General features: G+C 41.0%; 3 protein-coding genes and 1 long non-coding RNA gene across 9 annotated transcripts in view; 3 read left to right on the forward strand and 1 right to left on the reverse strand.

The window, feature by feature from the left end:
- The window catches only part of SLC12A6 (solute carrier family 12 member 6), an 88,377-nt gene extending 84,010 nt beyond the window's left edge, over window positions 1-4,367 (forward strand). For all 4 annotated transcript variants that reach the window (XM_004751016.3, XM_004751017.3, XM_004751018.3 and 1 more), the window contains 2 exons: window positions 194-327; window positions 1,269-4,367. In XM_004751016.3, coding sequence (XP_004751073.1) covers window positions 194-327; window positions 1,269-1,360 — 226 coding nt within the window. In that variant the 3' untranslated portion in view covers window positions 1,361-4,367. The remainder of the gene's footprint in view (window positions 1-193; window positions 328-1,268) is intronic.
- Window positions 4,205-9,785, reverse strand: EMC4 (ER membrane protein complex subunit 4). 2 transcript variants are annotated; one of them, XM_004751015.3, is made up of 5 exons: window positions 9,569-9,781; window positions 9,144-9,258; window positions 5,332-5,485; window positions 4,858-5,018; window positions 4,205-4,613 (listed from the first exon to the last, which is right to left on the reverse strand). In XM_004751015.3, exons 1-5 carry the CDS (start codon window positions 9,652-9,654, stop codon window positions 4,578-4,580), a joined length of 552 nt encoding a protein of 183 aa, XP_004751072.1. In that variant the 5' UTR covers window positions 9,655-9,781; the 3' UTR covers window positions 4,205-4,577. The 2 variants fall into 2 exon arrangements, with proteins under 2 accessions (XP_004751072.1, XP_012910826.1); XM_013055372.2 differs by lacking the exon at window positions 4,858-5,018 and having other exon boundaries at window positions 9,569-9,785.
- Window positions 9,786-9,794: 9 nt separating this feature from the next.
- On the forward strand, window positions 9,795-15,702 carry LOC101678228. The gene is made up of 4 exons (XR_001179115.2): window positions 9,795-9,923; window positions 13,501-13,640; window positions 14,680-14,739; window positions 15,550-15,702. It is a non-coding gene; the product is annotated as an uncharacterized LOC101678228 (long non-coding RNA).
- A 7,426-nt stretch (window positions 15,703-23,128) lies between these two features.
- KATNBL1 (katanin regulatory subunit B1 like 1) overlaps window positions 23,129-24,603 on the forward strand; it is a 38,812-nt gene continuing 37,337 nt past the window's right edge. For both annotated transcript variants that reach the window (XM_004751021.3, XM_004751020.3), the window contains exon 1: window positions 23,129-23,289. The gene's annotated coding sequence lies outside the window, so the exon portion shown is untranslated. The remainder of the gene's footprint in view (window positions 23,290-24,603) is intronic.

The raw sequence follows: 24,603 nt of genomic DNA on the forward strand, positions 1-24,603 counted from the left end.
CTCACCATACTGTGTTCCTGGCATAAAACAAGCAAATGTAGAATGAGAAAACCCAGTGTATAAGGAAATCATTTGTTCATTACATTATTCATAGTCAAAGCAAAAAAGCTCTGTATCTCACTGTTTTTAAAATTGGCTATAGCCTAGCTTTCTCTTTGCCTTAACCACCTGTTTCTCCCTTTCACCCGCCCAGGGACCATTCCAACGTGAGACGGATGCACACAGCAGTGAAACTCAATGAGGTTATAGTTAACAAGTCCCATGAAGCGAAGCTGGTTTTGTTGAATATGCCTGGGCCACCCCGAAACCCTGAAGGTGATGAAAACTGTATCCTTTCCAAGAGTGGAGCTACCAGTAGGGAAGGTCTTAGCCTGTTTCTTAGATGAGACCACTAGATAACCTTAAGTCATTGTCTGTGCCCATGTTTCTCTCTCAAGGAGGGAAGGCCATTAAAAGTCTTTGGTAAGGGTTCTTACACAGCAGTGAGATTGATCTTCTTTGGGGGAGTTGGGTATATATATTCTCTCTGAACCCTAAAGAGAGTTTTTAGATGGTAAACTTGCAAAATGACTTCTGATATTCACAGTATAGAACCCTTTCTGAAACAATCCTAGAGATGCAATACCCACGTCCTTTCTTCTTTTCAGGCTCCATCCATTTTGCAAAGCCCCTTACTTATGGATGTAGTTAGGAGAGAAGCAGTTTCAATTAAATCTCCTCTGAGGGGGAAAAAAAGATAAGGGTTTTTCCTCATACCCTGATCGCAGGGTTTTTTTTAATGGGACCCCTTCAGAAATGCAATGGTATAGAATGGCCCATTCCCATCACTACCTTTAAGAAAAAGAGATTAAGAAAAAAAAAGCACTGGCAGAAAAATCTGATTTGAGCTGCTTCACTTAGAAATTACTTGGGTTCTCTCTAGCACCCTTATAAGCTGTCCTGTTGTGGCTTTTTCCTCTTTTTTGGCTTATTTTAATGTGGTACAAATACATTACTTATAAGTTTCCCCATTTGTAAAATAACTTTTAGAAAAAAGTCTAACAAATGAAGGTCTTAGATTATATACGTAAAGGAGTTAGATCCCTAGGTTATGTCACAGTGTTAAATTGAACCAGAGTTCAGACATCTCCAAATCTTGAGTTGTTAAAATTGTTAAAACAAGCATGTTAATTTTGCAGTTTTGAGTCAGATGAACCCTGATTATCATAATGTCAGGTTATAAAGTGTGATCTTCTCCCACCTGTTTGTCTCCTTGACCAATTCGGAAGACATGGAGTTCCTGGAAGTGCTCACCGAGGGACTAGAGCGAGTTCTCCTGGTCCGAGGTGGTGGCAGTGAAGTGATTACCATTTATTCATAATCTATTCCTGAAGACTCTGCTTGGCCTCACCTTTCCTAAAAGGCTCCCATTCTCCAATGGAAGTGCCAGCTCTTTACTACTGCTCCCATCAAGTAGAGGTCCGGGTTCTGTATACATCACACTGAACTCTTGACAAGCTGAGCCTCAAGTACTTGTACAAAGAAGTACACATGGTTTTGCTCTTCACTGTCATATGATCTGCTGTCCTTACAGAAGAAGCAGATACTTCCTCAATATCAGAACACTGGTCAAGTCCTAAAAGCCATGTCTGTACTAGTTGAAGGCAAATTAGAATTAACAAGCTAAACCATTAAAATGAATTGGCAAAAGGGGTGCTAGAAATTCAAGAAGACAAAAAGTAAAGTACATGTCCCACATGGAGGGGGAATGTCAGAAGTCATGGTTCAGTGATGATACCATGGGGGTAACAGCCAGAGACACAGCTTCATCATATGAAAGAATTCATGACCAAGTATGTGGGGACCTAACATCCTTGTGGAGATAACCTGTGCCCAAGATGAAAACCTTTTTTAGCTGACTTTCTTTAATGTATCCACTGCTCTCCAGGACTGTCTTTTTATTTTAGGGTACTATACAAAAACTAAAACATGGCTACAGCTTCTGCTTCTTCCTCCAAAACAAGATTCCCCCAGAATATCAGGTTTAAGTATACATACTGTGTCGGTTTATATGTCATCTGGTTCTCAAAACCCATTCTATGGTTAAGATGGTAATACAGGCATTGTTATCCTGGAAGATGTTTTTTTAAAGGTAAAAGAATTTCTTTCAGGTTCTTTTCAAATGGCTAAGTTAAGGAAACTCCAAATTAAGATCTGCTGAAACAATCTGTAGTTACCTGTGGGACATGGTCAAAACATACAAACTGTTATCTAAAAAATCTAGATGATGATACACATTGACCAGTAGTTTCTCCTCTCCTTTCTTTTATGCCCTCCAGGTTAATAGACACAGGTCCAAAATCATAGGAATAAACTAGGAAGACTGGCTAAAATCCTTCTCTAAAAGCTTTGGACTTTTGACTGTCTTTTAAAGGGGAACCCAGCAATGGAATTCAAAGTTCTAGAGCCATACTCCTTCCATAGTGCCAAAGATTGAGCTGCTGCTACTCTCCCTACCTGCTTCACTAAAGTGGCATATGATTGGCATTGACCTGGTTCAAGAAACTTACTTTTAACTCAGAAACCTATGGACTCATTTCCAAAGCCATAGCAAAGACTTGAGGCACTCAACTCACCTAAACGCCCAGAGTATGAGCGTTTTTCTTTTATAGATTTCATTCTTCATTGTGACTGTAGGAACTTGGCTCTGAACTAAGATGATCCAATCCAACAGTCCTCTTCTATTCCAGTTGTTTTCAGAAAGCTGTGTCAAGGAAGCACTTGTACAAGCTTAGCTTTTTATTTGCTCTTCATAAAACATTTATTGGTCATTTTAATTTACCGGTCATAAAACACCTAGCTTTCAAGCATAGGGAAACTACCTTGAGTGGTAATTGCAAATATGTGTGAAATGTTCCTTTTATAGGATAAGTATTTAGAAAAACTATTTTGCCTGTATTCATGACTGCTTTTGAATCACTTTTACTAATGGGAAATAGTGCCACTCTTTTTTGATCACCCAATAGAATATGGAGCAAGCAAACCTAGGTACCAGCAGATTATTCATTTGACTCTAATGGACAGAGAAAACTCTTCAGTATGGCTTAAGAAATTGAGTATTTTGTTCCCTTTGCTCTTTCTTCAACCTCAAGACTCAGTCGGGGTAGCAAAGCAAACACAATCTTTTAAGTATTTTTTCCTGCTCCTTCCTGCAGAAGGTAGAAGCGTTGTTTACAGTTTCCACTATAATACTCTATAGCTTAGCTGAGTCCACAGTAGTGGAACAGGTTCTCTAGGATCCAAGATATTGAAGCCCCCATGCTTTAAAGGTAAGCCTGCCCAGGAATTCCTCTACATTTACACACATCCTCTGGCCAAAGTGGTTGATATGTACTTTTCTTTTTTCCAGATAAAAAAAACATGAGCAGAAAACAAGGTTAGTTTTAGAAGAGCTTTTTGTGGTTGGAGCTCTCTAAGAATCTTTTAAAGTTAGTGGCTATTAACACAGCCACTACTTCAGCCCCTAAAACAAAATCACCATTACATAGGAAAATGGTTATTAGGCCAGATTTAAACTCCTCTCTGTCTAGAGCATTTCATGTTCATGTGTTGCTGATGTTGTTTGTCTGCAAAGTGTCTTATCTCTTCTAATCACTGCAAATAAAGCAATACTGAAAACTTGATAAGAGAGAATGCACCTTAGGGGAAGGGGCTTTTGTTTCCAGAAGGAAGAGAAAGGAAAGACCTCTTCCTGCCTTTTGAATAAGATCCAGCTTTTAAGTCTTAGCTAAAATTTACCAGGGCAGGTTATAGCTATCCATTCTCCAGTTGCTGGCTCTCTGCTTTCTGAAGCTATCTTAAAAGCTGAAGTCTGAATTGCAGCATCTGCTCAACAGGTGCCCGGTTCCTCTTGGCAGGGGAAGTTCATTACCTTGTATCTTCCTTTGCCTCAGATTCTGTGGCCCTAACTAGCCCACCAATCCTCACTCCCCCTAAATGTGTTTAAAAACCCCTTATTGTGGATATTAAAGTAGCAATTACACTGTAAGCATATTTATGTGCTCTTTTTGTCTGGTTTGTTTTTCTTTTCATCATGTATAATCTGAATCCAGCATTAGTTTCTCACATCTTCCACAAGTGTTTCCAACAGAATTTCTGTGTCCCAGCTTGTGTTAAATAGAAGTGAAATATTAAGGAAAATAGATTTAAGGGAAACCTGTGCAACTTTTTTTTTAAGCATTGTTCTCAACCATTTAATTTATTGAAAGGAGATGCTGCTGTGGTTCTTGATTTAGCAGCAACCATTCTTTTGTTTACATAGTTATAGTTTTGTTGTTTTGCTCTGTACTGGAAACATAAATAAAGTTTTCTACATTATTTTCAGTCAAGGGTTGTGGTACAGTTTCTTTGTGTTTGCAGTGATACATACATTCTTTCTGGGATTCATCTCCTTACCATGGAGTAAAGAGAGCTTTGGGCTCCTTTCAGCATGAGTGATAACGTTAAGAGTTAGTATGCTGAGAAGGAGCCACGGGGCACAAGAAGAAGGTTGTAAATGAGATCCCGATACACAGGCACCAGGGGCTTCCTTCTCCTCTTCACAGAAGCAGTCCTCCACCGCTGAACTCCATCCTCTGAAAATAGAAAAGGTAAACAGGTGATTGGTGAATTGGTGTTGAACTAACTTATGGAACCAAGTACTTCATTTAATCACAGGCTCTATTTAGCCTTATCCTTAAAAAATTAACAACTTTCAAACTCCCAAGGGATCTTATTTCTTACGAAATAAGCTCTCGTACCAACTTAAACCCCCCATAATCAGATGGGTCTGCTATTTACATTACAACTGCCCAAAATTTAACTTCTCCTTTGCCTTACCTCAGGGGGCTCAATGAAGGCTAACCAGTCTGATGCATGTGTAGGCAACAGTCCCATTGACTGGCACTTATAAACAGCCAATGCCAAACCCATGAGGTTTCCAATGAGATACACCAAACCCTGAAGAAACTTCTGGCTTGAACTTTCTAGCATCTTGAAAGCTGTTGGGGTAATAAAAAGTTTCAAAACCAAAACAACTTTTTTTTAATAGGATATATGTTAAAATAATAGAGATTAAAATTAAACTAATAGAGATCCAAAGTAAGATAGCAAATAGGACCATTAAAAGTGAACAAAAAGCCATGATAAGCTCCATGTCCCTCCACCATGCCACCACCTCTACCATCACCACCCTGCAAACCCTCCCTCCTGGCAACTAGCCAAAAGCAATATGAAAGATTTTCATGGATTTCACTAAAATTTGTCTTTAATTCTTAAAATTTAAGAAAGGGTTGTTGTACCAAGAATACTTACTGGCTGAAATGGCCATAAGTGCCTGAATGGGCCGCCAAGCCATCATACACACCATCATAGTAGGGAAGATGGAGATAGTATTGCCTGCCATGTACATGATGAAGAGGTTCATGGGAATCTGCTTGAGGGGACCCAAGGCGATATCCCAGCAGCGCTAAAACAAAACACAATTTTAACCTATGATCTCTATCTTCAGTCCCGCATTTTAAAAAAATTTTTATTAACATATAATGTATTATTTGCCCCAGGGGTACACATCTGTGAATCATCAGGCTTACACATTTCACAACACTCACCATAACACATACCCTCCCCAGTGTCCATAACCCAGTCACCCTATCCCTAACCCCCACCCCCCCAAACAACCCTCAGTTTGTTTCGTGAGATTAAGAGTCTCTTATGGTTTGTCTCCCTCCCAATTCTGTCTTGTTTCATTTTTTCCTTCCCTGTCCCCCATCAGTCCCCCCCCCGCCTCTCAAATTCCTCATATCAGAGTGATCATAAGATAATTGTCTTTCTCTGATTGTTCAGTCCCACATTTACTGATGTTAAAGTCAAATGAACACAATTCCCAATTCTGTGCTCTTGACTGAGCTGACTCCGCAGTTCCACCACCTCTGTCTGCCCTTCTCCATGTTGTCACAGGAAGCCTGTTCTTGGCTTAAGGTTTAAAAATAAAATAAACCTTAGGTTTAAAAATAAGGCATCCTCACCATTTGTTATATTTTTTCCTATTGGTTTTTCAGAAGCCATTTTTTCCCCATGATCTAGCTAAAAAATAAAAACAAAAAAACTTCCCTACATTTGTTCTTATGCTTCTGCATCTCTCCTTTCCCCATCTAAAACTGAAATAGTTAAATCCATAGGGTGGGAGATTAGCACACCTCAATCAATAAAAGAACAAGCTGAGGGACACCTGGGTGGCTCAGTGGGTTGAGCCTCTGCCTCTACCTCAGGTCATGATCTCAGGGTCCTGGGATTGAGCCCCACATCAGGCTCTCTACTCAGCTGGGAGCCTGCTTCCCCCTCACTCTCTGCCTGCCTCTTTGCCTACTTGTGATCTCTCTCTGTCAAATAAATAAAATCTTCAAAAAAAAAAAAAGCTGACAAATCAAGATATTAAGATCTAAATGACATTATTAACAAACTTAACTGACATATACAGAACACTGCATTTGGAGAATTCACATTCTTTTCAAACACACACGGGACATTTTACAAAAGCTGGCGACTTGCTGACCCTTGAAGAAAGTGTCAACTCAAAGAACCCAAATTATACAAAGCATGTTCTTTTCTTATGCAATTAAGCTAAAATCAGTAAAAAGAAAACTGAAAATTCCCTAAACATTGGAATTAACAAATGTATTCTAAATAATCCATGAATAAAAGAATAAATTACAATGGAAACCAGAAATACTGTTAACTGCTAACAAAAAGCCACATATTAACATTTGTGGGACACAGAGCACTGAAAATTTTATAATAAATACATATTTAGAAGACTAAAAGTGTCTATTTCTTCCTTTTTGCAATTTTTGTAAGTTTAAAGTTCCAGTTAACATACAGTGTAATATTAGTTTCATGTGTACAATATAATGACTCAACACTTCCATACAATGCTTAGTGCTCATCACAAGTGCCCTCCTTAATCATCACCTCTTTCACCCATCCCCCCACCCACCACCCCTCTGGTAACCATCAGTTTGTTCTCTATAGTTAACAGTCTGTTTCTTGGTTTGGCCCTCTCTCTCTTTTTCTTCCCTCTTTGCTCATTTGTTTCTTAAATTTCATATATGAATGGAATCATATGGTATTTGTCTTTCTCTGACTGACTTAATTTACTTAGCTTTATACCCTTTAGCTCCATCCATGTCATTCTCAGCATCTATTTCAAGTTAGAAAAAGGAACAAATTAAATACAAGGAAATGAAAAGAAAAAATGAGAAAAGAAATTAATTTTTCTTTAAATCAACAAGGCTAAAAGTGTCTTCTTTTAAAGATTAATAACATCAATACTGGTGAACCGGATGAAGGAAAAAGAAGAGAATTGTGCAACACTGGGAATAAAAGAGGGAAAATTCTATAGTTCTTGCAGTGAATTAAAGTGATCATATGAGCACCTGGGTGGTTCAGTGGGTTAAAAGCTTCCGCCTTTGGCTCAAGTCATGATCCCAGGGTCCTGGGATCCAGTCCCACCTTAGGTTCCATGTTCAGCAGGGTGCCTCCTTCTCCCTCTGCCCCTCCCCCTGCTCATCATCATCTCTCTCTCAAATAAATAAAATCTTAGAGTGATCATATTATAAATTTGGGGAAATGGAAAAATTACTAAAAAATACCTAATGGCATAGTAAATTGAGTATTTAAATAGTCATAAAACTGTTTAAGAAACTGAATCTGTAATTAAGTCCAGATGGTTTCTCTTGGCAAATTCTGAACATTTAAAGAAAAGATAAACCCCGTCTTATATAAAAAATGAACATTCTACAACTCATTACATGGGGCCCCATAAATACCTGACAAGGACCTGACAAGGACATTATGAGTGTAGTTTATAGATCGATACCACTCCTGAATCTAAATGCAAAAATCCTACTAAACAGAAGAGTAACAAAGTAAATCTAGCAATATTAGAAGAATATATCACTATCCATTTCAGCTTATTCATGTTAAAAGAAAAAATATTTATAAGCAGTTCCCTGGTGTGTCACTTATATAAAAGATCATTTATCTGGGAATTTAAAGATCAAACCCGCCATACAGCAGAACTGTTCTAAAGTAAGTATAATAACCTACCTTCAACACCAGGCCATTTTAATCATACTTTCATGTTATTGTTCATATTACAAGTACCACGATGAAAAATGATAAAACTGTTCAAGAAAAGAACTGATACCAGCTGTCATTTTTATGTAAAAATCACTGCATTTCATGAAATGAAGATCACTTAGTATTTAACAATATTAAGGCTAAGAGGAAAGAAAGTGCCAGGCACTATACTGGGCACTTGGGAGACAAAATCTGCTTTCTTGGACCTTACAAGTATAAGGTAATAATTATATCATATGTATGAATGACATGAAGAAATGCAGTAAGTAGGAAAGGATAAGTAGGAAAACAGGATAAGAGTGCCATGAGTAGGCTTCTCTAAGAAGGTAATATTTGGGAGACCTAAGGGAGATAAGAGAGCAAGTCACACAGATATCTGGGGGAAGAGTATTCCTGGAAGAGGGAAAGAACATGTACAAAAAGTATGAGATGGAAGCCTGCCTACTATATTCAAGGAGCAGCAAGAAGACCATTCTGACTAGAGTGGAATAAAGAACAAAGGGGAAAGTGGTAAGAGAGGACTAGTGTCAGACTAGAAGGATAGGTAAGATAAGAAGTAGTGATAAGCAGCAAAAATTTTAGTCTGTTTTGAAGATAAAGCCAAAAGAATATCCTGATACACTGGTAAGGGAACTAGAGTAAAAGGATGATGTCAGGGACTACTGGGTGGCTCAGATGGTTAATAAACAAATCTTTAAAAAAAAAAAAGAAAAGAAAAAGAAAGAAAGAAAAGAAAAAAAAAAGATGACTTCAACTGTTAGGCACTGGCACCAATAGATAATCTTCAATCCACTTCCTTCTATGTTCAAACATCTTTTATTTTTCCAACTATTAAGCACTTTTACTACTGTAAATTAATCTCAAGCAGTTTACCAATATTAGGGGCAAGAGTCCCACAGTAGGATCCACATGCTGCCTGGGAGAGGAGGGTGGATGCGGAGGTCAGGACTGGCCTAAAAACTATTGTGATATCTATACCTCTGTACCTTCTCCACCAGGATCCGGTCTGTCTCTTGCACGCTGGTATCAGGCACTTGCTTGTCCAAGTAACCCACAGGGTACAGCGAGTCTCCCTGGCCACCGCCCCGGTCACTTCGGCTCCTAAAGAACCAAACCAAGAAACTAAAGCTGCAGGCTCCCACACTTCATATCCCACATTCCTGTTCTAATCATACGCATAAAGACCCTCAGATACACCTGCCCAGATTAGAGAAAGCCCTCTCGTGGGTTCGTCAGACCTTTGTCTATTGGGAGTAATGAAATAAGCATCTTTGGAACAACAAAAACCTCCACGGAGAAGCCGCTGGCTCCTCGGGAGCCGTCTTTGTGCCACCCATCATTTTCAGAGAGTTGTACTTGAGGGGTCGGGTTTTACTCCTCTGCGGCAGTTCTGGGGTAAAGGGCTCCTCACCTGCTGCCTCCTCCAGGCCCGCTCAGCTCAATGGCCCACTTGAAGCGCCGGCCTCGGTTGGCCACCAGGCTCCCCTGGGCCGTCATGGCAACGACCTTCTACCAAAGCTTTGAAACTCCTTACTCTAAAGCGGGTCCCAGGCCCAAGTCCACTGACACCCGCTATTTCTTGGTCTCACTCTGCAAGCCCGCTTCCGGCGCGCAGCATAGACGTCACTTCCACCCCGGAAATTGGCGGGCGGAGGAGGGACTAGAAAGTACTTGGAGAGGGAGAAGCTGGGTGGAGAGAGAATCTGACCAAACTTACCTTCGTCTTTTCTGTGAGGATTTCTGTTGTGTGTTCCCCGACCTCTGAGGTGCGCTTGCGGGACAGTGGGAAAGTCCATACTCACTCTGGGTTAGGAATTGAAGCCAAAGACACCTTTTTTTTTAAATATTTAATTTATTTATTTGACAGACAGAGATCACAAGCAGGCAGAGAGGCAGGCAGAGAGAGAGAGAGGAGGAAGCAGGCTCCCTGCTGAGCAGAGAGCCCGATGCAGGGCTCGATCCCAGGACCCTGGGATCATGACCTGAGCCGAACCTGATTCAAATCTTTCAACCTGGTTTCACCATGGGTTTTGTGTGATCTTGAGCAAGTAATTTAGTAGCTTCCGAGTACTGAATGTCTACCAGTCCCAAGAGCTTTGTGTTTAGTATTTAAGTCACATGAACCCTGCGAGGTAAATAGTTCCATACCCATTCTGCCCCAAAGCTAGGAAGCAGTGTGGAGGTGGGAAGGCTCATGAGTTTGAGAATCAAATGGGCTCCTTTTGAATCCTAGCTTTTTTACTCGACTGTGTGACTTTGGACACGTTAAATATTTAACGCTTCAACCTCTTCAAGAGTTAGATTATCTATTTTCGAGGCTTGTGAGGTAAGGAAGTGCCCGCCACCTATGCATGATTTTTTTTTTTTAAGATTTTATTTATTTACCAGAGAGAGAGAGAGGGAGAGAGCGAGCACAGGCAGACAGAATGGCAGGCAGAGGCAGAGGGAGAAGCAGGCTCCCTGCAGAGCAAGGAGCCCGATGTGGGACTCGATCCCAGGACGCTGGGATCATGACCTGAGCCAAAGGCAGCTGCTCAACCAACTGAGCCACCCAGGCGTCCCTTTTTTTTTTTTTTTTTAATTAAAAAATTCACACTAGTGGGGCGCCTGGGTGGCTCAGTTGGTTAAGCCTTCCTTTCCCTTCAGGTCTTGATCTCAGGGTTCTGGATGGAGCCCTCTGCAGGGCTTCCTGCTCAGTGGGGAGTCTGCTTCTCCCTCTTTGTCTGCCCTCCCCCCTCCCATCTCCTGTTGGTCTTCTGTTGCTCACGCACTCTCTTTCACTCTCTCTCAAATAAATAAATAAATAAATAAAATCTTTTTTTTTTTTAAAGGCGCACTGGTGATTGGATTTCGTATTGAGTTGTATACCTATATAATAATATAACCTGTTATTGAATATTTGTTTCCCGTTTTTTCCCTCCTTTTATAAAGTGTTTATAAACACTATATCTTTGCTTATTTCCTTAAGTTAAATTACTAGAAGTGCAATTGCCGGATCAAAGACTATGCACATTTCAAAGGAATTTTAAAATGCCTGCTAGCAAAATCGCACCTATTTGCATTTCACCAGCTTTATAATATTTTTAAATTGGCGGTTTGAAAATGGTACTGCATTTTCAAACCCTAATTCCTTTGGCTCCAAGTTATTTGATATGATTGTGTGAGAGTGAGGGAAGAGGAGTGCTGTGAGAGTGTGGTTGGGAGGTAAGGTTGTAAAGGGCCAGTTAATGAGTTTGGACCCTTAAAAGTGATGGTGAACTGGAGATGCTGAAGCTTCCACCCCCACGTTTTTTTTTGTCTTTAAAAGGATTTGTGTTCATAGAGACTGTTTGAATAAGGCAGTAATGGAAAAGGCTTTTCCCCTTCCAGTACATTCTAAAATGTTTATTTATCTGATCATAGAAAGACGGAAATTGTAGATTGCTTTCCTGTTTCATTCTACTTTTCTGCTTTTATCTGTTGTCTCTGATGAAACTTTGAGACTGATTTCAGATTTCACAAGGGTCTTGACCCTACTGGCCAATCTTTGTCCCAGTGAAATCTGCGTAATAGCACTTATCACACTACGTTTGTGTTTGTTGACATCCTCTGAGCACGTATCTACCTCCTCTTACTGCACTCTGTCCTAAATTCCTTGATGTTAGAATACATGTTAATTATATTTGATTCCACTGCCTAGAACATAATGTATTGAATGTTTAGTGAATGTGAGTAAATTAATTGAAAGTAAATACGATGCAGAATTCAATATACTGTAATTAGATTTATGTGAAAAAATGTAAAAATTAGAAGGGAATACATTTTAGAATACTATATGTTATATCCAATTAATGGTTTTCGTGCGATTTTTTTTATATTCAAGCTGTTCTGCTTCTTAAATAAATTATAAAGGAACACTTTTAAAAACATTGTCAGTCATTCAAATCATGTATTCCTTCCCTTTAAAAGTACTCCCCCATGTACTATAAAAATGTTTCAACTATAACCCAAATCAAGGTTGCTTTGGCCTCAGGTCAGTACATGTCATTTATTCCTTTATCCTAGGAACCCTCATAGTGTTGTTTGCTAAAACATGTTCCAAAGAGCATGAAGACTGAGGTGAATATTGGAACTTAGCTGAAGAAGGATTCCAAGGTCAAACACATCTAAGAAAAATTACAGATGCTGTTCTGCACACACACCATAGAGATTCTCAGTGAGAGAACATTAAAACCTGATAAATGATTCAGTAAAGAATCTCCTTTAATTCTGCTTCCCATTCACCTAAATGAGAAGCTCCCCCCACGCTTTTCCCCCCTATCACATCTGTTAACTTCCTATGGAGTCAGTGTTCCATAGAATACAATGAAGGCAACTTCCTTTAAGCATGGCTAGAATTTTTCAGAAAGATGAAGGTACTTCTTTTTTTTTTTTTTTTTAAGATTTTATTTATTTATTTGACAGAGATCACACGTAGGCAGACAGAGAGAGAGGAGGAAGCAAGCTCCCCGCTGAGCAGAGAGCCTGATGTGGCACTCGTTCCCAGGACCCTGGGATCATGACCTGAGCGGAAGGCAGATGCTTAACCATCTGAGCCAGCCAGGCACCCAAGATGAAGGTACTTCTTGAAAAGCTCTTCTTGTTTTTTTTTTTTTCTAAGATTATTAGAATATAAGAAATAATAGAGCCTTTATAAAAATGGAGTTTCAAGTTTAAAAGTTAAAGTCGAAGATTCAGAGTCTCCTGGGTGGCTCAGTGGGTTAAGCGTCTGCCTTCAGCTCAGATCATGATCTCAGGGTCCTGATCAACCCCACATCGGGCTCTCTGCTCAGCAGGGAACCTGCTTCCCCCTTTCTCTGCCTGCCTCTGCCTACTTGTGATCTCTGTCAAATAAATAAAATCTTTAAAAAAATAACCTCAAGGATTCAAGGTCTGTTTTGTTGTTGTTGTTGTTTTTATAAATTATGTTTTGCAAGAAAAATCAAGGGAAACCTAGATTGTAATCCTGACTCCAAATGGACTAACTGTATCACTGTGAGTGAGGAACTCGGCCTTAATTTCTTCATCTAGAAAATGAGAGACTTCTACTAAGTGACTTCTAAAGTTAGCTTCTATTTCTAAAATATATTTTTAAAAACATTTTGCACATTATTCTTTCATATATATTTCTAGAAAAAATTATAAACACATAAAGGAGTAATGGGATTTCAGATAATTTTTGAATTGTGCTTGACCATATATTTCCTAATTCTCTGCATTGTACAAGTACCACTTTTGGATTTAGAAGAAGTATAAACGTTAGTAATATAACATGGTATGTTTCCAAACCTCAAAGGATAATAGTTCTCTGTTCTGGATTCACAGGAGAATCACCTTGCAAGCTCTTTAAAAATACTGAATGATACCTGGGAATTCTAATTCATTCGCTCAGGTTAGAACATGGGCATCTACTGTGCAGCAAGAACCAAGAACCACCAACCCAGAGCATTTTGCTGCTTTAAAAGGTTTGAACTTACACAAAGTAATCTAAGCAAATAATCATCAGTTTAGGCAGCCTCCTGGCATACCTCCCACTGGACTAAATTTGAATTACACAGTAATGGAAATACTCAACTTGTAAAAATAAATGTCAAACTCCCCTTTGTGTCTTTGAGCAAATATGATTTTAATTAAAGAAACTGAGAAGGCACACCAGGGTTCCATAGGTCATGTGAGTTGCCTCATCTGACTTATATTTGGGCCATCTACACACTTTTTGTATTTGTTTTTGAATCTCACCCCCCACCACCACTTTAGGGGGCTAAGAATCTGATTATTTCTATACCTCATGCCATTTTCTGAGCAGTTGCATTTGGATTAAAACTTGAAAAAGGAAATTTTCTTTTTATTTATTTATTTATTTATTTTTAAAAATATTTAAGTAGGTTCCATGCCCAACATAGGGCTCAAACTTTCTAACCAGAGATTGAAAGTCATATGCTCTTCTGACTGAGCCAGCCAGCCAGGTGCCCTAGAAAAAGAAACTTCCTATTCAAACAGCCAGATTTGCAAGAATGGATCTCTCTAAAGGGGGCGAGAAAAAAAAGCTTCTATACATAGTATCTTAATATTTTGGCCTATGCCATTTAATAATGTCTCTATAATAGTTCTGTTCAGTTCTCCTCCATGGTCCAACCAGTTACTCCAGTATGCTCTAAAGGGTCCTAAGATTTATGGCAGCTTCCATAAAATGGGTTTCCATTGCAAATCCCCAGTTATTTGTGTTATTTGACTCCAGTATTATTACAGCCTTCTGCAAAGGACCACCTTACACTACTTTATTCAAGAAGCAATTTATTTTTTGTCAGTAAGAGTCTTAATGAGAGGAAACATTTCCCCTCCATTTTGTCTGTTTGAAATTTAAAACCCCTTCAGTGAAAAAACAAGTTTGGGATTTTTTTTTTTTTTTTGTAATATTACCTCCCTAGTTATTGCTGGGTTTCTGCATCATTTCTATGCGGATTACTTTTTTTTTTTTTTAATTTCTGGTTTACGGCTCTGCAGTATCATGAAATGCCCCTGTCAGCAGTGACATGAACTAGACAGCGCTGGAAGAAAACGATGGTTAGTAATACCATTCTTCCCTTAGCAATTACCTTTTTTTCATTTCAGGAGAGCTGTTGTGCAATTCCCATTTCAACAAGTTCCCATTATAGCACATCCCTCAAGCACTTGCTTAGGAAACTGGGAGGACTGCCATTCCCACAGATCTTATTAAAGGATAAGAATGACAACCATGGCATGAGTCATAATGATACATTGCTGATGGCCTAGCATGTTTCTTCAAGCTTGGTTACTCTGGATTCATTCTGATGATTGATTTCAGCTATCTTGGAAGTGAGCTAAACTATCTCCACATCAGGTGTCTGAATGACCAATTCAGGTCTTTTATGGTAACTTTTCCTGTGTGCTAATTTTTTAAAAAGATTTTATTTATTCCAGAGAGAGAGCATGAGCAAGCAAGCGAGTGGGGCAGGGGAGGAGCAGAGGGAGAGGGGAGAGAGACAAGCAGACAACACTGAGCACTGGGCTCGATCTCAGGACACTGAGATCATGACCTGAGCAGAAACCAACTGAGCCCAACTGACTGAGCCACCCAGGTGCCCCCTATGTGCTAATATTTAAAAGTCTCTCTTGGTTCAGGTATAAGCATTGCTTTATGGCCTGATTTTTTTGGAAGGAAGATTGTTGTGGACTGATTGTGTTCCTCCAAATCATAAACGTTGAAGCCCTAACCCCAAGTATGATAACATTTGGAGCTCGGGCCTTGGGAGATAATTAGGGTTAGATGAGGTCATGAAGGTGGTGCTTGCTTAATAGGATTACTGTCTTAAAGAAGAAACAGGAGTGCTCACTATCTCACTCTACTGACAGGAGGATGCAATGAGAAGGTGGCTGTCCGCGCGTGCAGTCCACATGGACCAAAGAGAGCTCTTGTGAGTAACTGAATCAGCAAGCACCTTGATCTCAGACTTTGTAAGCCTCCAAAACAGTGAGAAAATAAATTCCTGTTGTTTAAGCCACCAATCTATGGTATTTTGTTATGGCAGTCTGAGCGGACTAATAACGAGGGTGAAGTGGGATTCAGAAAAATTGAAGAACAGTAAGTACCTTTTGTTATTTGAAAGACAAAGTTATCCCTTAAAACATAAACATAAATGTAGGCTTGTTCAATTTGTAGGAACTTATAGTATAAATAGAAACACACTAAACCCTGTTCACTTATTTATTTATTTTTACTCTATCTTGGATGCCTTCTATATCTGTCTGGTTTTTTTTTCTTTTTTTTATTATTATGTTCAATTAGCCAGTATATAGTACATCATTAATCTTTGATGTAGTGTTCAACAACTCATTATTTGCATATAAAAGCCAGGGCTCATGACAACACATGCCCTCCTTAATACCCATCCCCCCAACCCCTCCCTTCTGTAACCCTCAGTTTGGTTCCTGGAGTCCAGAGTCTCGTATGGTTTGTCTCCCTCTCTGATTTCTTCCCCTTCAGTTTTCCCTCCCTTTAAAGGCTATATAGTATACATGGCATGGATGTATGATAAGTTACCTAACCAATCCTTAGTCGATGGACATTTAGGTTGTTTCCATTTGTCACTATTACAAAAAATGTTGCTGTGAACATCCCTAGGGAACTTGTGAACATGGTTCTCTAGGAGAGTCCTGTAATTAGGATTGCTTACCAGAGAGGTTAAAACATTGATAAATTCAAAGAGGCCCTCCAAAATGTACAGTTTATACTTTGAAGGGTTTGTGGACTAAATTATTTCTGTAGTAAATTGAATAATGTCCCTCAAAATTGACATCCATCTAGATAGAAACCCAGAATGTGACTTTATTTGAAAATAGGGTCTTTGCAGATGTAGTTAGAAAGATGAGGTCATTTTGGATGATCGTGGGCCCTAAATCCAATGACTGGTGTCCTCATAAGAAAAGAGGTAGATGCATAGATGCACAGGGAATAAGTCCATGTGGTAATGGAGACAGAGATGGGAGTGATGCAGCTATAAGCCAATGACTTCCAGAATGATCAGAAGCTAGGAAGAGGGCAGGAAGGGTACCTCCCTAGAGCCAGCAGAGAGAGCATGTCCCTGTAATGCCTTGATTTTGGTCTTCAGGCCTCCAGAACTGAGAATGACTCTATTTCTGTTGTTTTAAACCACCAAGATTCTGATACTTCTTTACAACAGCTGTAGGAAAAGGATGTAAGTTTCTTTCTGAAAGGGGTCCATCCAAATGAATCAAGCTAACCAGGGTTAGCGTAAGTGGAAAAACACACACACAAACAAAAAAACAAGTAATAGAATAATATCACCAAAGCTTCAAATTAAACTCTAAATTTTCAAAAATTTGCACAAAATTTTTGTTCAATATCCTAATTACTTATGATTGGTTCATTTAGTAAAGTGATTTTTACAAATTAATTACAAAAGAAGGACATTTATTATATAAAATGGAAAATACGGTTCAGTAAAAATAGATGACAAACTGTAGCATGCAAAAATAAAAAATTTTTCCCCATGGACATTTTGATGTAGACTCTTCCAGACTTTCTTGATTTATATTTAGGCTTACTTAGCATACTGTTTTATAACATGCTGTTTCATGAAGAGCCATAGTTTGTTATTTTTTTTTAAGATTTTTATTTATCTATTTGAGAGAAAAAGAGCAAGCACAAGTGGGGTAGAGGGGCAGAGGGAGAGATTCTGAAGCAGATTCCCCACTGAGCATGGAGCCCCACACAGGATTCCACCCCAAAACCCCAAGAGACCAAGCCAAAGTAACCAAGAGACCACCCCAAGTGACCCAAGTCAAAGTCAGGCACTTAACTGATGGAGCCACCCAGATGTCCTGCCATGTTTTCACTTTTTAAAAAGGCAAAGAAAAGGGGCGCCTGGATGGTTCAGTGGGTTAAAGCCTCTGCCTTTGGCTCGGGTCATGTTCCCAGGGTCCTGGGATAGAGCCCAGGTTCAGCCTCTGCTCAGCAGGGAGCCTGCTTCCTCCTCTCTCTCTTTGCCTGCCTTTCCGTCTACTTGTGATCTCTGTCTGTCAAATAAATAAATAAAGTTTTTTAAAAAAAATTTTAAAAAAAGGCAAAGAAAAAAAGCTATGGCTTATTCTTTATTTCAGTTTTTTTTTTTTTAAATTCATCTTTTATAGCTCTAGCCAGATGTTCAGGCTCTGTCACTGTCATCCAGCCCTGACCAATCCTGAGGCACCCATCCAACTTCCACACTCCTCTCCACCCAGCCCATAGGTGGAGACACACCCCATTCCCCAGGGCCCATGTTAGTCCCCCTACTCTTTTTAGATGGGAGTCATTCTTTACAATATTTGTTTTCTCCCCTATAAAAGATTGAGAGTTTGGGTACGTTTGGGCAACACTGTATACATCTTTCTTTTAGAGATTTACAAATGATGTTGGTATTTTAAAGACTGAGAAGTACTACAGTAAATAAATATTTACTTAATATTTGTTTAATCCAAAGGTACCAAATTTTGTGGCCAAGGAAGCCTTTTTTTTCCTTTTTCTTTTTTCCTCCTTTTTTTCAATCTGTCAACATCTTATAGAACCAGTGTTGTGAAGAATATAGCTAATTTGGAGTAGGAACCCAAGCTCATCTCTCGAGGCTGGGATCTGCTCTGCTCTCCCAAGTCTCCTTTCCATAGACGTTATCTTTTTTCTTATAATTGCTGTCCTGCCCATTTCATTGCTTTCCTGCCTGCTCCCAGCCCTTGAACTCCTCTCCATGAGGCCTGTTTGTTATGAGGCCCCAGTAGTCGTGAATCCCCTAAGCAACAGCACGGCTGGGTTTGTGTTGCATATGGCCATAGGGTTCATATGCCATGTACTAAGTACCAGGCCGTCAGCACCACAGTGAGTCTGTCTTCCCACCACTGGCCCCCCTCCTAAAGCTGGTGTCATTCCAGGGCTCTGCTTTCCAAGGCAGCGCCCAATCATACATTTTTCTCTCAGAAAAATCACTGAACAGGTAAACAGGGGTGTTTTGTAGAGAGATCACTGCACTAGAGTCTATTGACATGTTTTACCAAGGTTACCCTACTTCGCAAACAACCCTTAGAAGAACAATGTTATTATCCCCACTGCGCAGCTCAGATAAAAATGAAGTAGAAAGGGCCCAAAAGCAGGGATCCAGGCTTCTGATAGAGATGAGCTTGGCTCCAAAGCTAGTGTTCTTTCTGCTCTAACACGCTGCTCCCCACCGTCTTCTCCTTGATGACAGTGTACCCTGATTGCAGGAAATCTGCTGGGAGAAGGGGGGGAATGGTCTCCTGGGATGCAAATTTGAAAATCTATAAATAGTGAATATCCTCACCTGCTTTCCATCTGTAGAGGTGTAACAGAGAGCTGCTTCCGAAACTGTCTTAACAGAAGGATCCCCTCCCAATCAACCATCTCCACCACTCCCACCCTCCAACTCCCCCTCCCCCACAAAAAACCAGTCTGCTTCTGCACCATCAAGGGCATCAGTACTGCGGTGGTGATTGAAATAATCCTGAATCTGGTAAGCTACAAGTAAGATTTGCTAAATTCCACTGCCACAGCCTTACCTGAAACGTTCCCTAATAACATTCCTTCCTTCTACAGTCTACACAGGAAGGTGGGCAAGAGAGGAGCAGAAAAAAAAAGGACTGACTTCCCACTTCCTCACTTTGACTACCAAAGTCAAGGGAGTGGAATTTTTCCAAAGGCTCTGAGGCTGAGCAGTGGATGTGTTTCCTTAAGGAATAGATGAGCCATTGCTGTCCTTTATTTAGGTCTTTTCAAACATTGTCCTTTATCAGACCTGGCATCAGTCTGCATTGATGAGAATGACACACACCACAGTAAAAGCTGTAGCTTCCTGAACCTCTGGTCTGAACTACAACACTTTCATACCTAACATTCTTGCTGTCAGTCTTCCCTCTGTCCCACTAGGGACAACTCGGTGACAGAGCAATCCTTCTAAAGTACTGAATTAACTTCATCACTTTCTCCCTCAATGCCTATGCCTTTTTTTAACTGCCATTTTTCAAAAAAGATTTTTATTTACTTATTTGACAGAGGGAGAGATCACAAACAAGTACGCAGAGAGGGAGGGAAAGAGAGAGGGGAGAGCAGGCTCCCTGCTGAGCAGAAAGCCAGATCCCAGGACCCTGAGATCATGACCTGAGCAGAAGGCAGAGGCTTAACCCACTGGGCCACCCAGGCGCCCCTTAACTGCCATTTTTACTATGTACATTTATATTAATTGGCATGGTTTGGCTTATATAATGTGATATTTCTCATAAAAGAGCAGTTTACAAAGTTGTACGTAGGATATAATCTCATTTCTGTTCTTAGATACAGCTACATTTGCATAGTAAAATACCAGAAAAAAACCCATATTCAAATGGAAATAGTGCTTATGCATGTGCAATAGACTTTTAAGGGTTTCTAGTGATTTTTTTTTCTTTCCCAAGAACCTTTGCTTGATCATTCCAGATCTTCACAACCTGTCAAGTGACTGCATACCTTTTCAGTCATTGCTCTCCATACTCTGCAGAGCCACCTCCCTCACTCAGATTGGGAGAGAACTTACTTCGCACTCCCTCCCCTGCCCCCAAAATGTCCAGAGTACCCTGCTTGTCAAAATCCTGTCCAGCCTCTCAGGCCTGGTTTAAATCTTCCCCCATGATCCTCCCCAATGGGGTTAGAAGGAGGCATAAGACTTTGCATGAGAGTTCTTTTTTCATATGGGTGTTTATGGTCAGTGTCACTCTATACACCCTGAATGACGTTCATACCCCTAAGAAAGGCAGATGGGGTGGGGGCAGAAAGGCTGCCTGAGCCTTCAGTTCATTTAGATGCAAGGAAGAGAAGGTATTTAGAATGAAGGAATGAGGGAATAGTCAGGGGAGTAAATTCCCTTGAAGACCGCTCAAGGTGAGGGCAAGCAGGGACAAGGATGGGTGGAGGGATAATAAAAGTATGTATAGACTGCACTATATATATATATATATATATATATATATATATATATGGGACTTGAACTCACAAACATGAGATCAAGAGTTGCATGCTCTACCAACTGAACCAGACAGGTGCCCCTCTTTTTTTTTTTCTTAAATCATTTTTTATCTATAAGAGGAAAAAAAAAATTGACTGGGCTCCAAGGGAAAAAAATTCAATTTTGATCGACTAAAAAGTGTCAATGAAGGAAACTGACCTGCATTCTCATCACTAAAATGGTATATATTTCTTTATTTTTTTTAAGATTTTATTTATTTATTTGACAGAGAGAGATCACAAGTTGGCAGAGAGGGAGAGGGAGAAGCAGGCCCCCTGCTGAGCAGAGAGCCCGATTCAGGGCTCGATCCCAGGACCCTGAGATCATGACCTGAGCCAAAGGCAGAGGCTTAACCCACTGAGCCACCCAGGAGCCCCTAAAATGGTATATATTTCAAACATAGCAATACAAAGGCAAATTTCTTTATTTTCACCTTAAGTTATGTTGACACTTGGCAGCCACATGAGATCTATGGGTCTGGGCTGCTCATCACTGGTATAACCTCAAAACCAGAGTCTAGGGACGAACTGCTTGAGAGACTGTGTCCTGAGAAACTCTATAAAGGCAAATATCGGGATTCTTCTCTGGCTTCAAACCACCTGAGGCCTTGTTTTAGCTGAGATCCTTCTATGTTAACACAGCAGATTCCCTGGAGTCCTAGGACTCCGTTATTTTCTTCTCTCATCAACCAGCCTCCCTTGAGGTAAAGTACTGTGTCTTACACTCTTTTTGTCCTCTTCTGATGAGGGCCCCACACGATGCCTTTTGTGGGTCATCAGGAAATTCCTGTTTATGATGAGAGTGATGAAGAAATAGCTTGATAAAAAGTGACTTCACCCATGTGCGTTGAATTTTTATTTTCTTTAAAAGAGCACACCTACTTAGTGGAAGTCTAACTCAAGGAATGTTCTGTGTTGCACAGCCCTAGAACCCAGGGTTCCTGCTCCCTTCCCTCATGCACCCTGCTGGAGTCTCTCAATAGTCCCACCTGTTACAGGTGTGGCCCCACACATAGGCATGTGCCTGCTTGTGCTTGGCTCTCAAAGGCATCGCTTACGCAAAATATATCTTAAAAGATTTCTCCCACCAACTCAAGTGGTGACCCAAATTTTCACCTTTACTTAATTTTTTGCACTAAGTTACCAGAGAAGAAAAATCTATTGTTTGTTATCATCTAATGACATCTTAGTTCTGATTAGTTTGTCTACCACGCCTCCCATTGCCCTGAACTCCCACAACATTTAGTATATACTAATTTAGTATTATATACTAATTTAGTATATACAACATTTAGTATATCATCGCACCCACCAGTGTATTGGAATGATCTCTTTTCCTGTTTGTCCAAGCCACCATGAGCTCCTCCAGGCTACCTATGGCAACTGGTACAGTGTCAGCCTGGCACGTGGTAGGCCCTCAAAGATACTGGTTGAACCAAACATAAGCAACCCAAGCTCTGGAGAGTTTAGGAAAAAAGAGGCTAAAAAAAACAAGTCAAGGAATGTAGTAATTGCAGAAAGGAAATGTTTCATCAAAAATGAACCACTTGATTGGCTTCTGCAAGAGGTGAGAGGCCTAGCAGAGACAATCTTGCTCCTGTCACAATTTGGTTAACCTTGAACAGTGATTTACCTTTGAAGATGGGTACACTCTGCCTCTACTATGATGAAGAGAATTTTCCTCAGTGATTCAAAGTAGGTGAGGGACAGACTCAACCCTCACCTCATATTCCAGTGTTTCCCACACCAAAGAGCTTGAGCTTGCTTCCTGAGGATAGGGTTTGCATCATAGATATTTCTTGTGTTCTTCAGAGTCTAACATAGAGTCTGACGCGTATAGGAACTGAAGCATAATAGCTAACAAAAGGTATAGTGCTTGCCATATACCAGACACATTCCTCTAAGCATTTCATATGTATGAATTCATTTAATCCTCATACCTGTGAGGCAGATACTATTATAATCTCCATTTTACAGATGGGCAAACCAAAGCACACAGGAATTTATGTGACTTGTCCAAGGTCACATAGCTCTAGGGTCCATGACTTTAAATACTTTGCCTTAGTACATTTAAGTGGGACTGAATGAATACAACTCTCTCCGCCCCATACTTTTAAAGCAGATTGTTTCATCTCCTGGGACAACACTTAAAGCACGGTCTCCCTCACCAGACTGTTACTAGCTCAAAGTCATTCTTTGCCCCTTGTCCATCGTCAGTTCCTGGAGAGTCACTACTTGCCGCCCCATAGCAAGACTACCGCGCGCGCCCGTGGCCACCAGGGGGCACGATGGCCACACGTCCTGCTCCCCCTCCCTTTGATCCTGCGAGACCCGAGGAGGGCGGAGCCAGCGTTGGGCGGGGCCGGCCAGCCCTCCCTCACTTCCCCCCCACCCAACCCCCCGGGAAGCTATCCCGGCGGGCTGCGCGCGCGGCTGTGTTTGAATGGCACAGAGTGGGGCTCGGCCCGGGAGCCGAGGGACCATCTGGGCTACCGAGCGCGGTTGGTTAGTGCCGGAGCTGGGCTGAGGCGCCGCGCTACCATGAGGCGCGGGTAAGTGACGGCCGGGCTTCTGGAAGCCCGGCTCCCGCAGCTGCCCTGCGGAGGCTGTGCGTCTCGTCGCGCCCGGACGCGCCCTGGGCCCACCTGAGGCCCCACGGCGGCCTCCACTCGTCGGAGCGCGGCAGCCGGGCTGCGGGGTCGGGGGCGGGGCGGCGAGGCCGCGGCCTGGGAGCTGGAGCCCCTGCCCGGCTACGGCGTGGAGCATCCGGGCGGCTGGGGTCCGGGTCAGGAGAGGCGTAGACGCGGCCAGCTGTCACTTAATTGATCTGCGGGTGGGGCCGGCTTTTTGCACGCCGGGGAGGGGAAGGACGGAGCGCGTCTGCGGCGATCTGTTTAAGGACCTGTTTTCCCGAGCCGCCTAGGCCGGGCCTTGGTATTTCCTTATTTTCTGCCGGGTCTTGGTTCCCTGACAGATAAGCTTTTGTTTAGCCGGACAAAAACTTGACATAACTGCATAAGAATTGCTGACTACAACTTTAAAAACCTCATTGTATTTTCTGAAAAGTTGTTCTGTAACAGTACCTAGGCTTTTACCACGCTTTTAAATCGGCTTAAATATGGAGATAACAAAGAGTTCGGTTGTTTTCTTGTGGCTTGTAAAGTTCCTTGGAAACAGAGGTGTCTATGTCAGTTTCTTTACAGATTAAAAGAAAAAAAAAACTGGAACAAATATTAGTTGTGTAGTAATCAGTTTAGCACTAGCAAAAGTTCTGAGAACCTAGACGACCTAATAGCTTAAACTTGTGTCAGTGGTTTATTCTGTTTTGTTTGAACCTGCTTCAGACTTGAATCAGAACGTTACACATTGAGGCTTTTACTTGGCTAATAGCTAGCATTGTAATAATAACAATGGTAAATATTTCTTTTGGGACTTCTATATGCTAAGCACTGTTTGAGAGCTTTACTTTGGGACGGATACTATTATCCCCTTTTGGACAAGGAGGAAACTGAGACACAGAGAAGTTGAGTAACTCGTACAAGGATACACGGCTATTATGTTTGGGACCCAAGCAGGCTGGCTTCATGCTTTTACCTATGCTGCCTTTTTTTTTTTTTTTTAAGGTTATTTATTTATTTATTTATTTATTTGACAGACAGCCATCACAAGTAGGCAGGGAGGCAGAGAGAGAGGGAGGGTAGCAGGCTCCCTGCTGAGCAGAGAGCCTGATGCGGGACTCCATCCCAGGACCCTGGGATCATGACCTGAGCCGAAGGCAGAAGCTTTAGCCCACTGAGCCACCCAGGTGCCCCCTAACTATGCTTCTTTAACTGCGTTCTTTACATGTGTGTCTTTTTAGTTTACAG

The sequence above is a fragment of the Mustela putorius genome, unplaced genomic scaffold (genome assembly GCF_011764305.1).
Source record: "Mustela putorius furo isolate JIRA1106 unplaced genomic scaffold, ASM1176430v1.1 tig00003898_pilon_pilon_pilon, whole genome shotgun sequence".
Lineage (NCBI taxonomy): Eukaryota > Metazoa > Chordata > Mammalia > Carnivora > Mustelidae > Mustela > Mustela putorius.

Bases quoted from the DNA above. Each gene is read 5' to 3' on its own strand.
- EMC4 (XM_004751015.3), bottom strand. From the start codon at position 9,654: ATGACGGCCCAGGGGAGCCTGGTGGCCAACCGAGGCCGGCGCTTCAAG. The intron at 9,259-9,568 runs GTGAGGAGCCCT...TTGGTTCTTTAG, and splicing joins GGGCCTGGAGGAGGCAGCAG to GAGCCGAAGTGACCGGGGCG. The intron at 5,486-9,143 runs GTACAGAGGTAT...GTTTTGTTTTAG, and splicing joins ACCGGATCCTGGTGGAGAAG to CGCTGCTGGGATATCGCCTT.